The sequence below is a fragment of the Polistes fuscatus genome, unplaced genomic scaffold (assembly GCF_010416935.1).
Source record: "Polistes fuscatus isolate 324 unplaced genomic scaffold, CU_Pfus_HIC Scaffold23, whole genome shotgun sequence".
NCBI classification, from domain to species: Eukaryota; Metazoa; Arthropoda; class Insecta; order Hymenoptera; family Vespidae; genus Polistes; species Polistes fuscatus.
The window spans coordinates 1,751,484-1,767,892 of NW_025113100.1; the positions used below are offsets into that span (position 1 = coordinate 1,751,484).

The 16,409-nt window shown below is 34.0% G+C and overlaps 1 protein-coding gene across 2 annotated transcripts in view; it reads right to left on the reverse strand.

Annotated features, from left to right (window-relative positions):
* LOC122518141 (neuroligin-4, Y-linked) overlaps positions 1–16,409 on the reverse strand; it is a 178,804-nt gene that overhangs the window by 3,609 nt on the left and 158,786 nt on the right. Inside the window, exons 1-7 of one of the 2 annotated variants that reach the window (XM_043636881.1) lie at positions 10,626–10,659; positions 10,390–10,548; positions 8,413–8,610; positions 7,239–7,354; positions 4,761–4,993; positions 3,357–3,569; positions 2,825–2,963 (exon numbers count right to left, since the gene is read on the reverse strand). In XM_043636881.1, coding sequence (XP_043492816.1) covers positions 2,825–2,963; positions 3,357–3,569; positions 4,761–4,993; positions 7,239–7,354; positions 8,413–8,610; positions 10,390–10,548; positions 10,626–10,644 — 1,077 coding nt within the window. In that variant the 5' untranslated portion in view covers positions 10,645–10,659. Of the gene's footprint in view, positions 1–2,824; positions 2,964–3,356; positions 3,570–4,760; positions 4,994–7,238; positions 7,355–8,412; positions 8,611–10,389; positions 10,549–10,625; positions 10,660–16,409 lie in introns of those variants that run through there. The other variant, XM_043636880.1, reaches the window with a different exon arrangement.

A 16,409-nucleotide genomic window follows, 5' to 3' on the forward strand; every position in this document is an offset into this window, starting at 1 on the left:
GCTGTCATCTTGCAAGGTCTAATATCGAAAAGAAAAAGGAAAAAGAACTTACAAGAAAGAGAAGAAGAAGAAGAAGAAGAAGAAGAAGTAGTAGAAGAAGTATAAGTATAAGAAGTAGAAAGAAAAGAGAAAAGGTAGAGGAGGACAAAGTAGAAGACTAAAAAGGAAAAAGAAAAGGATAAAAAAAAACGATAAATACAAAACTTTCCCTATATATATATATATTCTTTTCTTTTTGTTATTTATTCTTAAACAGTGATTAAGAACAAGGAAAGAATAATTCAAAGCTAAGAAGAATAAAAATGAAAAAAAAAAAAAAGGAAAAAGAAATTAAATGCACTCTTTTGTAGTTGTTGGAGGATTGCAGTACGAAAGGAAAGATGAAGTTTGCGACAATGAGGGGAAGGGCTATGGGGGGTGGGGATAAAGTCGTCGAAAAAATACGCCATTCGTATTCCGAGTACGGTAAGAAAGTTTTTCACGAGAAAGTAGAAAAATACCGATTGGGTAGGAACAATTATTGGGTCAGGAAGAAGTAAGAGGGTACGAGAAAGGAACTGTGAAAGGATGCAAAAGAGAACTTTCGTCTCACCTTTTTGGTTGTAAACGTACGATCAGTTGTTTTAGGTTGGAAGGGTTAGGTGGTGGTGGTGGTGGTTGGTCCTTGTTCAGAACGAAAGAGAAAAACAAAATAAAAAAGGAAAGAAAAGAGATGGGGGGTTTAATACGTTTTCATTTGGGGTATGTTTAGCCGATGCAACGACAACAACGACGACGATGTTCCACCTTCGAATGGACGGAAGCCAAAGCTATTCTCATGCAAAGTAGAATAGTATAAGATAGTGTTTGTTTCAAAAGTAAAATGGCGTCTAGGAAATAAATGCTACCAGTTACAACGAGAATAGACAGAGAGTAGTCTCGTCTTGTTAATCTGAAAGAAAAAAAATACACACAAAGGATTAACGTATTTTTGTCGTGTACAATTTCATCGAATTTATTTATTGGTAAAATTGGAAATTATTTTTCATTTGAATATATATTTAAAACGTTTATTGAAAGTATATATTATTAGACAATATTCAAATTGCATATTTTAGTATATTTATTTGGTCGAGATTTGGGTAAGATAATAGAAAAAACTGTTAAGGGGTAACGATATTAAAACGTTATATGAAGTGAAATAAAGGTAACCGTAGGTAGTAGTATAGATTGAAAATGATGATAAGCAAAGAAGAGAATAATATTCGAGAGTCTTGAATAGGGAGAATAAATGAAATGCAGGAATAAAGGAAATTCTAGTCGGAGGAATAATCATTGCTAAGGTGAGAATCGCGTATCGGAGAATCTTGGAAAAGCCGAGGCATCGTTGGTAGGTTGGTTGGTTGGTTGGTTGGTTGGATGGTTGGTTGGTTGGGCCGGTGCACCAACGTTTCGGTATCGTAAATAAAGCGAAACTTTCAAAACCAAGGGAGCTTATTCTCTTCGCTCCGTTCAATTATGTAGCTACACCAGCACACTGCAGTTTCCTTTCTAATTCGAGCTTGCTCGAAGAAGAGCCGAACGTATAATACCGAGAAACAGAGACCCTAAGTAAATACGTAGTGTCTTCTTCTTCTTCTTCTTTTCATTGGTTGTATTCAACGTCTCGACACCACTAGCCACCCCTCTTTTTAAGGGAAGAGTATACTTCCCCCTTCGTTCGGTATACCAAACGAAAAGGAAAAAGATCGCAATGAGAAAGAGAAATCGATGAGAGGTGAGATAACGCTGAGATAAGTTACCTTTTCAATTGTTAAAAAAGAACAAAAAGAGAAAAAAGAGATTGCGATAAAATAAATGTTAAATCACGCGATGTAGATTTTTTGCTTGAAAATTGTATGTAGAGTGTGTTTAGGATAAAGATAATTGAAAAATAAATGCATTAGTATACCTATATCGTTATACACATCTATAATTATACTTGGAATATTAAAGTATTCGATAAGCTGTAAATAATTGTTAATTAATTGAAAAAAGTGTATATTGTAATTTAAAAACACCGAGTATATGTTTGGAGCACCGTCCCCTTCGAAATCCACCGTTGAAATGAGACGTTGTCCTCTATGAAAGTACTTTTATTAAATGTTGTTTGTATGACTTTCCGAAGAATAAATTCCTCGTATTTATCGATTATTATGCGTGTTATGTACATGGACGGCATACCGCGTTAGTCTGAAGATGAATTTCGAGGAGGAGGGAGCACTAAACATATATTCCTTATTTTTAAACAATAATATATATTTTTTTCGATTAATTAACAATTATTTTAATACTTTAATGCATTCTACTAATATTTAAGATTGTTTTAACTAAATTATAATTTATTTTTAGTGTTCCTGCACAGCGATGACTTTTTATCCAACAAAATGTTACATCGATCCATTTATTTCTCAATTGCAACAATTATTTTCTTATACTGTTAATATTTAAAAAAATATCGTTATTATTCGTTTTACATTTACTTTCATTGTATTATTAAAAAATGTCATTTATCGCAAATAATTATTTACAGGTATTTTTTTTTAAGAACTTTAGCTTTTACGTTTTACCAACGAGTACTCTTTGATATAATTTTCTTCGTATATTTTATTTTTTTTTGTAAATTTCCGATCGAGCAACAGATCAGAGACGTATTAATAAATCAATTATTTGCGAGTAGTTTTAAAATTTAGCGAGTTTTTTCATTTCTTTTCTTTTCCTTGCGTTTGTTTTTTTCCCTCCCTCTCTCCCCCATCAATATACAAGATTCGTTCGAATAAATGAATTTATATTTCAATTTATCTACCTGCGGATAGTCTCCGAATTTAGTTTGATAGTCGAAAACGTATAGAAAGGAATTCCGATGAGATTGGCTGTGAAGATCCGCAGTTCTCGTAGCAGGGGCCACGGTGTTAGCATCGCCAAGTGCTTCTAGTGTTTCGTCTCTGAAAAATTCATGGATAGATTTTCGTTAAATTTGTTAGAGGTGGGAATTATCCTGTCGGACAAGTAACGGAGTGAGAAGTTCTTTTTTCTTTTTTTTTTTTTTTTATAGAAACATTGTTTTGACACGAAATACAAATAGAATGCAATAAACTTTCTTGATAAAGGTAGAATAATACTTTGGAAAGTCTCGGAGGAGAAACGTGTTCTTCTTCTTTAGAATGGGAACAGGTGGAGAAGGAGGAAGAACGTTTCTTTAAGTTTTATTTCGAATATAATAATAGAGAAAACTCGTCGACACCTCGTCGTCTTTGCGTTTATTGTTAAACTTTATTTATAATATAATTATATTATAATTTGTTCGATTATTTGATTATATAAAAACGTTAACGAACCTGATATTAACCGGATGCTGAACTGGTCTTTCCCAATCCGTGTATTCGTTAATAATTGTTGCTAAAATTTCTGGTTGATGATAGGTATAAGTGTTGCGTACGAATTCGCGAAGTATTTTAGTTCTTCTGTCGGCTTCGATACCGTACTGAGCGTCATCCGCGGTTAATGAAAAATACGCTTCTGATCGTACCACACCTACCATCAGATCGTACCTGCAAAAAGAAGAAAACAAAATTGAACAACTTAAACACTATTATAAATAATGTTTAACATTTTTTCACTTTAATATAGAACGTTGTACGATCGTTGGAAGAGTGTTTCATTATTTTTACAAAGATACTTTTTCAAACAACTAACTTAAGTGTGTACGCGTACGTTTGAGATTTTCTTTTTTCTTCTTCTAAATAATAACATTAATAATAATTAAAAGCTATGAACAAAAGTGTGTTAATTAGCTCGAAATACGAAGCCGTGTCGGAGCCGTTTTTGTCGTCGGATTATGAAATAAAAGAAAACAACTAACGAAAGAGGGAGGAATTAAAAAAATAAAAAAAACAAAAAAAACAAAAAAAAAAAACTAAAAACAAAATAAAAGGAGCATGAAAATTTTGTACATTTTGAACGTGATTACGTTCGTTAAACGACCAAATTAAGAAACGAGCTCACTTCAGAAAGGAGAATGGCGAAGAGGTACTACTTTGCATCGCGATAATTTAACATTCATCCTTATGCGGCAGCCACTTAGGTGGCAATTCAGCAACGTTAACGAGTGTCTTCGTATTATGAGTTAAAAGTCAAAGGTTGCCAAGTAACATTTCCGCCACAATTCTTTTTTTTTTTCCTTTTCCCTAACGTTTTTCAGGATTAAAAACGAATTATTATCCTACGAGCGTTATCTTACGTCATTTTTCTTTGTTTTTGCATTTACCCGCGACTGTATTTTTTCCCTTTAACGGTAACGCGATTCTTTAAACGAGTGACATCTTTTCGCAAACACAAATTAAAATACGATTATTTTCATTAATATAATTTCAATTAAAAAATGTTAACTAAATGTCAATTAAATGTTACGTACAATGGACACCTGTACGCGTTGTACAATTAATTCTATGGAATACGAAACGGGTTTAAAAACGTTCCCACGTGATTATCCGAATTAGTTGGGCACTTTCTTTTTTTTTCTTTCTAGTTGATTATATTTTTTCAAAAGTAATCATTGATTTTTCATATCGAGCCAAACATTTTGTCTACTTTCTTCCGTGTATTCGTCGTGCAATATTTAATAAAATACTTCTACATAAGTATTAAACATAGAAAGAAAAAATGAGGAGTTCGTCGATGGGGGAAAAATTTGTCATTCGTTTTATGCATTCGATCGAAATAATGATGAGGAGACAAAGTACCTTGAAAGCTTTGCTATGACATCTTTTCTCAATAAAATATTGTTCAGAGTGTTTATCGTATCCACTTGTAAAGTGAAGTCTTGATCCTCGGGATCACCTGGATCGATGACAACGCCGTCTATGCTTGGGCCAAAGGCTGGGGCAAATTCCAGACCCTTCACCGGGACTGATATCAAAGTGTTCAACGGTACGTCCCTGAGACATCGTAAAAGCGCTTGTGGATCACCAGCAACCTGTCGGAAAGGATTTCTCTTTTTTTTTATCAAACTTTTTCAGTCGGAAAGGACACACATCGCTTTTTATGCAATTTTTTTTCTCTCTCTCTCTCTCTCTCTTCCTTTTTTTATTTTCTTTTTTTTTTTCTCCATTTGTTTTTCGTAAAAAAACTTTCCGCCGCGATGATGGACGCCGAACGAAATTTAGGACGAGCTTAAATTCGTACGTAGCTTTTATAAAAAGAACAAAGAAAAAAAGAAAGATAGAAAGAAAGAAAGAAAGATAGAAAAATAACGTTCAATTTCTTTCTCGTTAATAATTTTCAATCGATAAAATATCATTGAATAATTTATAAATATTTTGTTTTTTAAATTGTTGTAAATATGGATTACCTTTCTTTCCCGATATCCGACAATTTTAACAATTTTTTCCGATAAAAATGGTTTCGAGAAATATCTTAAAATGTATATGTACTTTCAATTATTTTTTAACAACTTACTCTTGATCATTTTGATCTTCGAGGGATGATCTCGAAATCGTGAGAAATAATATCATTCGTAGAAAATAAATAAATGAATAAAAATATATTAAATAAAAGAATTTAAGCCCTTTTTTTTTTAGAATCGAGATATATTTTCGTTATAGCTGATAAAAAATGATTTCTTTTTCTTTAGATTACTTTCTATTTCAACGTTCCTGTATCTTTTTTTCTTTCTTTCTTTCTTTTTAAATTAATTACTCACATCTCTCCGATTCTCACGAGCTTACAACAGTTCAGACTCGACGTTGAAAATCTGTGTCATCGTTGTGTGTGTGTGTGTGTGTGTGTATCTAGAGCAGCGGCGAATCAAGTCAAAGTGTTGGCCACGAGCGATAAAAATTACGGGGCCCTTCAAAACTCAAATTAGATAGAAAAAGTTCTCTCAAAAATGTTCTCAATAAGTTGTTAACGGAAAAAAAAAAGAGAAGCGAAGAAAAATTTTCTATCGCGACGTACGAACTAAATTTATATTACAAAAAAAAAAAGAAAAAAGAACAAAACGCGTAATTTTTCTTCGAACGAAAAGAAATGAAAAGAAATTCGCAGACCTTCGGGTTCCCTTCGGGGCTTTACGTGGCCGGTTAATCCGCTACTGGTGCAGAGAAAGTACCGAGTGTGCGTCGATGAACAAAAATGTTGAAACTAGGGCGACGAAAAAGAGAGAAAAAACAAAACAAGTAAAAAAAGATAGACTCGAAACCCGGAGTACTACCGAGGCTTTGTAAATCTTTGTAAGGAAGCAACAAGGAAGGTATACACCTAGGTGAAAAGTAAGTACGCTAGCGTAATTTCCAAGAGACTGCCAAATATTGGCCCTCAGAATTCGAGAAAAATTTTCTCCAACTTCGAGTTTGGCTGTTTTCTGACCGGAAGGAGAAGTTATTTACGCGAAGGAAACGAACGTTGCTCGTGCATAAGGGATGACCGCGTTCAGAGATATATTTTTCCGCTGAGGAAAAAAAAGGATGCTCGAATATTCTGTGTGGGCGATTAGCAAAGTGAGCAAAAGAAAAAGGAAACTGAACATCGGCGTGTTTTTTTTTTTTATAACTTTAATGATTTGACTCATCCGTCCGAAAGATTTCTGAGTGAAAAGTTGGAAGTTTATTTTTACGAAATACGAGAGAGAGAGAGAGAGAGAGATAGGGTGCGATGAGAGATCGTCATCGAGATAGAATTTGGTGTGCGAATGGCGGACTATGCCGACATTCGATTGCGGCAAACCTTCGTCTACGTCAAGCTGGATTTCCAGAGGCAATTACCGAGACGGCGTTAAAGCAATTCATTTGCGTACACTCGAATTAAAGTCAATCGGCACTGTGGCGTTCGGATACTAACTGAATTTCACCGATCGTGATCGTATAAGGAAAGGGTCACCCACGGTCTACTCAACTAATTCAAACTATTTTAGCGTACCGTTATGCATATAATATCTACATACGTATAGGATATATTATTTTAAAACAATGAATATAAACACGTAGAAATTGGTGACAAAATCAAAAAACGAAATAAGATTTTGATTTATTTATTTTTTGTCCAGTCGTTAATCGATAATGATAATTGTTATCGAACGTTTCTTTTTTCAGGTATTTCCCATCGCAATATCGTGAAAATTGTTTTTCGCGATATTTAAAAAAAGGGGGAGGAAAAAGAGGAAAAAAACAAAGTTCGTTTTCTTTTTCTGGTATCTATTAAAAATGCAAGTGAGAGCTACTCACCGACGAGCAATTCAGATGTTTGGCAACTTGCATAGCGTAATTAGCAGCCCCTCTTACCAGCGCCCAGGGCGAGAGTGCGCTACCTGACATCAAAACTCCGCGATGAAAAAGGAGTCCTGTTTGTGTGTGCGTTAGAAAAATATGTATTATAACCATTTTTCAAAGTATGTTCGTCGTTTTTTCTAGATACATCGAGTCATTATATTATCCGCGATGAAAAGACGCACGATACGTAAACGGGGTAAGTTTTATTCAATCTGAGACAACGAAATATCTCGAAACAAAACATGTGCCGACAAAAGTCAATGAAGAATCAAGAACTTGCGTTATTTAGTTTGACGAATAACAACTCACCCTGTATACTAGACGTATAGATTTTGACGCTAATTATTATTATTAAAGACAAATTTGTAGATATGTTTATTTTTTCGTTTTTTTTTGTCTGTTTTTTTTTCGCGAATTAATGCAGAATTTTGTAGTTCAATATCGGTTAATGCACGCGAATGTCGATTAAGAACGAGTGCTTCGTGGACATTGTTGCGAACGTTAAAAAGCGTATGGATCGTATACTATAGATCGAAAGAATAAATTGTCTGTTAATGGCCCATCCGTCGGTTTTTAGCGAGAATTGCTTACGCAGGATACCGATATACACTATCGATTCGTTCACACGTACACCAATATATCATCGATAGAATGACACACATACACATAGTTGCTTTTAATTATTCGTATTACATTTGCGTGCTAACCGATATTCGTTGGCTTCGAACGATTCGACGAGTCTCCGAGGCACTAATATTCATAACACCATTACAATAATTACGATCGATGATACGCCATTAACATTTTCACATTTCTCCTTTTAATAATAATTACGGAAAATCTAGGATTTCTATAATAATTTATGTTGGATACTCTGAAGTATTTTTAATTATATGTCGCACAAAGGATTCAAAATAGATCATTCGATTTTCTATACAGATTTCATTTATTACAATTAAAGTTAGATATATTGGTTTAATCGACGTATCAAACGATAGGAAACAATCGTTAAGAGATTAATGAAAACTCGAGGGGTGTATATCGATTTGATAAATCGATTGAGCTTCCCCCTCCAAGTTACGAGATAAAGAAAATGCAAATGATAGGAACAGGTTTTTTAATTACTTACCGTCAGGTACGGCCTGACTAGTCATGAGAAAATTGACGCAGGCAGCACCGGTACCGTGGCCCACTAACGTCACGTTTCCAGGATCACCCCCAAAATAGCCTATGTTCTCCTGTACCCAGTGTAACGCTGCGATTTGATCCATTAGCCCGTAATTTGCCGGCGACCGTAAGTGCGAATCTGTGTTGGCATTTAGAAAGCCTGTAATCAAAACAAACCGGCTTACGGTTAGTCCACTTCGTATAAGCGTATTCGTAGCTCGGTAACCTCTTTACCATCATCCCACAGTTAAATCACCATGAATTAACATTGCACAATTGTCAGAAAATTATTAGTTACCTTGGTTAAATGATATTGCATTTAAATTACAATCAAATACCGAAGAATATTATTAATCATTTTCGCGAATACCAATTCAAATATTTATATACGTTTGAACGACGACGATTATGATAATTATTGTAACCGATGCGTTTCAATCTTAATCCGTCAAGATTTTGTAACAATTGTTTTTGATTGAACATTTTTATTAGAGTACTGAAATACGATTACAAAAAGTATCATAGGTTACATTTATTTCAAATCGTTGAACAGATGTATTATTATTATTGTTATTATTATTGCATAGAAAGAAAAATCGTATTTTCTCGTGGGTTAGAATTTTCTCGGTGAAATGCAAGGAAACTTTTCGTAGAAATATAAGAAATACTTCAAATCTCAATATTGTTTCGTTCAATAACGCTTCTATATTCCCGTTTATCTCAGATCTCACGGATCGTGTTTCTACAAAAATACACACGCTTTTGGTGCTGATCACTTATTCAGAATTTATAAGTTATCAGCTGCGTACGGATCTCTCTCTTTCTCTCTCTCTCGTTTTTCTCGGTTGCGATACAAAGGGAAAAATAATTTAACAAGTGGCGGTTTACATATTTGTTTTCTTTTTTTTGTTTTTATCGTTTCCTTGCACATTTGTTTATAGGATGAATTCTGATACTTCTTTTTTCGTATACCAGTCAAATGGCAGCAGGGCTGGTTGCATTAGAAGAAATTTTATTCTTTATTTCTTTTCGTTTTCTTTTAGCCGTCAGGGATGAAGTTGAATTGTTTTTATATGCAAAAGAGAATTCAAAGAAAAAAGAAGAAAAAAAAGAAAAAAAGATAAAAAAGTATAAACTAGCAAGCGTGGAGGAATGTAAAAACAATAGGTCACATTCAATTTGATATTCCACATGCGACATATCTGTCATGGCACGTTACTGTCTTATTTTCCATTCTTCCCTATTCTAGAAAGGAAAAATTGCTGAAGCTTTCTCACTTAAATTTTCAATTTAAGTTTTCCGCTAAGCGAGCTAGCTAGCACAGAACACGGTTCAGAACGCAGGATGGATATCTGCTTTTCCAACTAAAGAGAAAAGTCTTGCACCGCTATTGCTTTGAGGTAACATTTCGATGCTACTACGCGTTGCTGCTACTTACTTCTTTTTTTTCTTTTTTCGTCAATCGATAAAAACAAGACAGACATTTTGTATTTTATCGTAGAAAAGAACAAGAAGGTCTACCCAGATTCGAAATAGAAATAAAAAGAGAGAGAGAGAGAGAGGAAGTATTAAATAAATACGAATTAAATCGAGCAAAGTAGATAAAAGAAAATTGTTCAAAGTGACAAAATGATTTCGAAAAAAAGAAACCAAACGAAAAATAAAGAGAAAAGTAGTATCCGGTAGGATAGATAGTTTATGTAATTCCATAAAATAAGAATAAGGATATTGAAATAAAGATGGATGGTGTATCCAGCATGATAAGTTAATTCTTTCGTTGGAGAAGATCGAAGATCGAGTAGTTTTCGCATAGATAAAAGGAAGGGGTATATTTTATCATTCGTTTTAAGAAAAAAAAAAAAGAAAAAAAAGGCAATGAAGTATATACATTAGCTGGCATATATTCTGTAAATATCTTGCAAGGATAATAAGCACTTACCGAGAATTCCTAGTCTGTAGTTTATGGTAACTACAACAACACCACCATAACTCGCCAGGACGCTACCGTCGTAAGGATTGCCGCTGCTCCACTCGTAGCTTTCACCATGCACGAACACGATCACGGGATATCTCCTTCCACCACCATCCCTCGCACCGGCTGCGAACGATAAAATTATCCTATGATCGATCGACGTATATTACGTATATTCTTAACATACACATCTAACTACTTACATAGACAAGAGATATGCATAACCGAAGTACTTTTGACAGCTTATGTTGAGGCTCTTTAAATTTATCTTTTGAAAATTTGTCTATCATATCAATATCGTTCGTGTCTATTGTAGCTTAATATTTTAACGTATCGACGATCAACGAAGATGCGTACGAATAAACTGCATCGTAATAATGCGTGTAATCATTAGAATGCATTGATCATAGAAATGATGAAAAAATGAACGAATAATATTATTAGTATTTTTATCATAAGTTTAACGCACGACGTACGACTACATTTTTGTACTTTATACTCGTAGGTACTTTTATCTTTGCATAATGAAATGCATGTGCATTATTTAATCCAAGGGTTGAGCAGTTCAAAGGGTTCATATTTTCTAAATTGTTGAAAATATTATTTATGCGAAAGGATGATGATACCTTTCGTGTTTACTTTTACAACGTTTATCCGCGTTAAAGGAATTTTCCATTTTTAGTTAATCTCTGTGTATTTTCCAGAGGATAGTAGCGAAGGCAATTTCAGATGCATAAAACTAGTTTCAGTTACGCGAGAGGTGTGTACATATTAATTTCATGTGTAGTTCGCGAAGTCCCCAAAAATAACTTGCGGCACGTAGTTCAATATGTAAAAAAATATCCTACTACATTCTCCTAGCGTATAATGGATTATTTAATTAATTTAAAAAAATAATCATCATTATATTTCGGTATTGAAAAAGTAAAGAAAAGAAAAGAAAAGAAAAGAAAAGAATAGAAAAGAAAACGATGTTCGCGATTATAATTTAGAAAAAATTTCCGCTCGAACAATATAATAATAATTATTATAATAATAAATGAGGAATATATTTCTCAAAGTACATGATAGATAGGAAAGAAAATAAAGAAGAAAGGAAAAGGAAAAGTATGGAAAAGAAAAGAATAGAAAAGAAAGAGAGAGAGAGAGAACAAATACAACGATGACCAATCAATAATGCTAATTAAGAAAAACGGGGGGTGGGGTGGGGTGTAATGAAATGGAAAAAATAAGAAGAAGAAAAAAATCGAGAGATATTTTTTGACAGATCAGTAGGGCGTTATTGAAACGTTAATCAATAACGAAACTTCCGTATTTTATTTTTAAGAAGGATAACGATCGTTAGACGAGAACAAAATTTCTGTCTGTTCGAATTTATTAGGGAGAAAGACAGACAGAGAGAGAGAGAGAGAGAGAGAGAGGAAACGAGAGGATACATTATTTCAACGTCGAATAAATTTACAAGGCTGATGTCAATATTTGACGCAGAGTGTAAACAATTTTGCTCGTGACAACGAGATTCGATGGACTTTACATATTCATAAAGCGACCACCGACGGACAGATAGCGAGAGATCTATACGTGTATATGTGTAAACGTATACACGTATGGGAATATTCACGGACTTAGATTGTTCATATTTTTGGAGTTGGCATACCTATATTGCATATCTACACTGCAGGTTGCTTCGTGCATGAATTAGTTATGCGTGTGTATTGCGTTTGTATATATATATAATTTATTCTGTATTATACAGAATGACTCGATAACTCATACGAATGCACCTTATTTTTATTTTTAATATGAAATTATTTGCTAGGTTTAATATTTTAGATGATAATAATATATATATATATATATATATGTTATATAAAATGAAAAGTTATCTCGTTCGTGTAATATTTATCGACTTATTCTACACACGTCGCTTTTTTCTAGACCACGTTTCTCTAACGTAATATTTCTTTTCTTATTATTTATACGAGAAAGAGGAAAAGATAGAGAGAGAGAGAGAGAGAGAGAGGAAAGTGTATACTCATATATTTGTAACTTTTCGTTGTAGGATGATATAAACGGGCGTTAACATGTATCATCTTTCGCTTGAAAAGAATTATACCGTGTAACCGCGAACAATTTTTTGTCAAGTAAGTAAAATATATCGCGTAATTTTCTAATGCGTTATCGATCTTTATTCCTATCAATTTGTATCTTTTCGTATAAAAGATAAGATAATTACGTGTCATATTTATTGGTAAAAAAAGAAAAAGAACAAAAAAAAAAATAGACAATTAGATTGCAGAGAATAGAAAAGTCAATAACCCTTCTTGATTCGCATACTCTCACATTTTGTAAGGTTTAGATAAGGTTAGTAAGGGTGTAAGAGTTTGCTAGCTTAGAAAACTCGTGTTCCACTTTCTTATCATAATTGTCTATCGTGAAACCTTTATGATCTGCAAATGCCATCCAATCTTGCACGATTACTCTTGCAAAAGAGAGATTGAACGAATTAAGGGAACACGAAGGGTTTTCTTGCTCTTTCTCTCTCTCTCTCTCTCTTTCTCTATATATATATATATACTTGATTCGGCACATACGGTTTGCGAAAGCTATGCGAGTAGCATAAATTTAATAGAGAATTCAAAAGAGATGAGAGACCAACTAACGTACACCAATTCGACTCTCTATAAAGTCTCTTTCATTTAAATTTACTGCCACCTACAAAATCTAACTTTACTTTTCGCATTCGCATAAATTTGTATCCAATTAATTATATCGATGTTACATAATTTTCCTCTATAAACGAGTTATTAGAATTTAATCGAGTTCTATCCCGAAATTTGACGTACGACTTAATGCGACTTTTTGATCGATCGACTTTCAAAACATTTTATTGAATCGCGCTTCAATTTCATTTTTTTTTCCCTGCTTTCGCTTTCATTAATTTTTGTTATATTTTGTATCCCCACCCCCTACCTTCTCTTGACTATTCGTATCCATCAGGATTTTTACAGAGAAACAAATACGAACTCGCGATATTTCTACGCGATCGCGTGAAACGTGATTTTTTATTAAAATGTCGCATATCAAGTTTCTTCCATGCATCAATGTAAATAGAATACAGTAATATAGGAAATTTAAAGTCCAATACATACATACATACATACATACGTAGCTACGTAGATCTAATTCTAAAACTTAACGTCGTAACATCTTTGGAATGGTTTCGGCATTGAATGAAATCGGTAGAGAAAGCGTCACAGAAAATGTTTGTAACGTTCATAGAAGGAATGAAAGAAAGTTGAGGGGTAAAGAAAAGAAAGAACCCCAAGGTCCGGTTTACTCTCTGACCACGTTCCATTTATCGTTAGGTAGGATGCACCTATAGTAGGTAGGGAACACAAGAATCTCTTTATATGTATGTATGGATGTATATATGTATATGTATGTCCTTCTATGCGTTTGTATATGCGTTTTCTATCATTCTCTCTCTCTCTTTCTCTTTCTATACCGTACACAATTCTATGCTATACGTTCTTGGCTTCGGCCCGGATGCAGCTAATCCATTAAGTCTTGTATATCTACGGAATACGACTGCGTCGATCGATTTTCTTTCCCTCTCTTCACTTTTTCTTTATTTCTTTTTCTCTCTCTCCTTCTCTCTCTCTTTCATTTTCTCGCCGCATTCGTTCATTGCGTCAATAACGACTTGCTTTGGATCGATCGACCAACCAACCAACCAACCAACCAACCAACCGACCAACCGACCGATCCGACTCCTGAAAAGGTGCTACAAGATTCGGACCAAGTTATTTCTCCTTTTGTATACTTTTTTATTTACTTTATCTTTTTATTATCGTATAGATTTTTGTAGTCTTTCGCGAAAATGATTTCTTTCTTTGGATTGATTCGCCAAATAAATTGGCTCTCTCTCTCTCTCTCTCTCTCTTTTTTTGCAATTAAGGTAGACATGTGTAGGTTATCGCGTTATTATAAATGGATTTGTTGGAAAAATATCTAACATAAGTTTTCGAGGTGTATTCTCCAGTCGGAACATTACCGATCGGGTTACTGATTTAGGGTTAAATATCCCGAAGAGTATAGGGCATACTTCGAATGACGTTTGAGCTTAATGATCTTGTATTACCTTTTGATAGGGAAAAGGAACGTTTTCGATGCGAGCTAGTAAAAGAAGATAGACAGAGCTAGTGGCTAAATTCCCTTCGGTAAACTAACGGGACCGGTGGTCCTAATGAATGTCCTGTGCCGAGGTATAGAAGTCCTTCATTAGCGGGTACCGACAACGAATGTCGCACTTTTTTCCGCTTAGTTGATACACGCCGTTTCCAATTAAAAGTATCGCGCTTTGGTTTTTACGCGCTAATTAAAAGAGATTCCCTGTCTTTCTCTTCCAACAGCTACACGAGAGAGAGAGAGAGAGAGAGGGGGGGGGGAGGTGCGAGTGGGGGTGGAAAAGAAAATAAACACAGAAACATAGAAGGAAATAAAATAAAAATAGGGAATAGGATTTAAGCCGGTGCTTTCTCGAAAAGAAGAAAGTAGAAAGAAAGGAGAATTCCTTTTTTTCGGGGGATACGTTCTTTTTCCTTCTCATTTATTTATTTTTTTTTTCTTCTTCTTTTTACGTTGACGATACTCGCGGATACACATTCCTTTTAGTTTTTCAATGGAAACTTTTTTCGGGGGATCTTTTTCCTTTTCGTTCGCGTTTTTCCAAGTCTAACTTGCTGAGAAAATATTCTTTGTTCGCGTTCGTTTAATTTCGAGTCGTTGGAGAAGAGGATGTTTCACCTAATTTAAGATAAAAGACGTTAATTCCATTCTCTTTTCTTCTATTCTCTCATCTATTCTCTTCTCTTCTCTCTAATATCTATCTCTCGACATTTTCTTGCAATAAATTTATAATTATCTATGATAAATAATGTTCATTGTTATATTTTCCAGACAATTGACATTCCAAAAAGAATTTTCTTTTGTTTTTCGTCTTTTTATTATAGAAATTAATCCTCTATGGATCCCCATGTAACTTTGAATTCGCATAGAAATCTATTCGAGGGATGATTGGCCCCCTCCCCCTTCCCATAGAGGAGTAAAAAATATTCTATTATAATAAAACGAAATGTAAAAGAAAGATAATAAAGTAAAGAGTTAAATTGTTTTAACGATTGAATTAATTTCGCACGAACGAAAATACGAATTGACGTATTTATTTGAGAAAAGTTGAGATCAAATAAAGAAATCAAAAGAAAGAAATAACGATCCCCCTGGTAGAACTGTGAGGAAAGTTTTTTTTTGTTGTTTTTTATGTACAATTATGTTAGGATGATGCGGATTCTAGCAGATGACTCCGAACGAATCTGTTCGACACAAACCAAACTTTTATCCCCCAATTCTTTTAATATCAGCTTTTAGTATCGTCTCCTTGTTTCTATACTCGATCCCCCCTTAATTCTCCCTCGGCACCCCCTCGACTCGACTCGACTCGACTCTCCTTGTCAAAGAAAACTTTTTTGCCAAGTTATTAAATTCGATAAGGGAAGAAGTTATCGAAGTTATTGCCGGATACTCATTATTAAGTGTACCACCTATAATAATTCACTTAGATCTATCCCCGAGAACAAATTGTTTCGAACAAACTATTTCTTTTGATTATTTGCAATGTGTACATACGAAGAAAAAAGGAAAATTAAATTTTCTCTTTGGATAATTGTCAGGATTTTTCGTATCAACGATCCAGAAAGTAATGTTTTTTATTCGTCGGAAGGAGGGAAAAAAAGAAGGATGACAGATTTTGGAGGATTTCGCGAATAGTTCGACGATCGTTGAAGTTTTTATCAGTTTAAAGAAAAGAGATGGCAGAATGAATAATTAAATAGTTGAAAAAGTGTCTTTTCGGAATGAAATCAAAAGGAAAAAGAAAAACACACAAAGGGAAGATGATATTCGAATACTTAAAAAAGTAAAGGAAC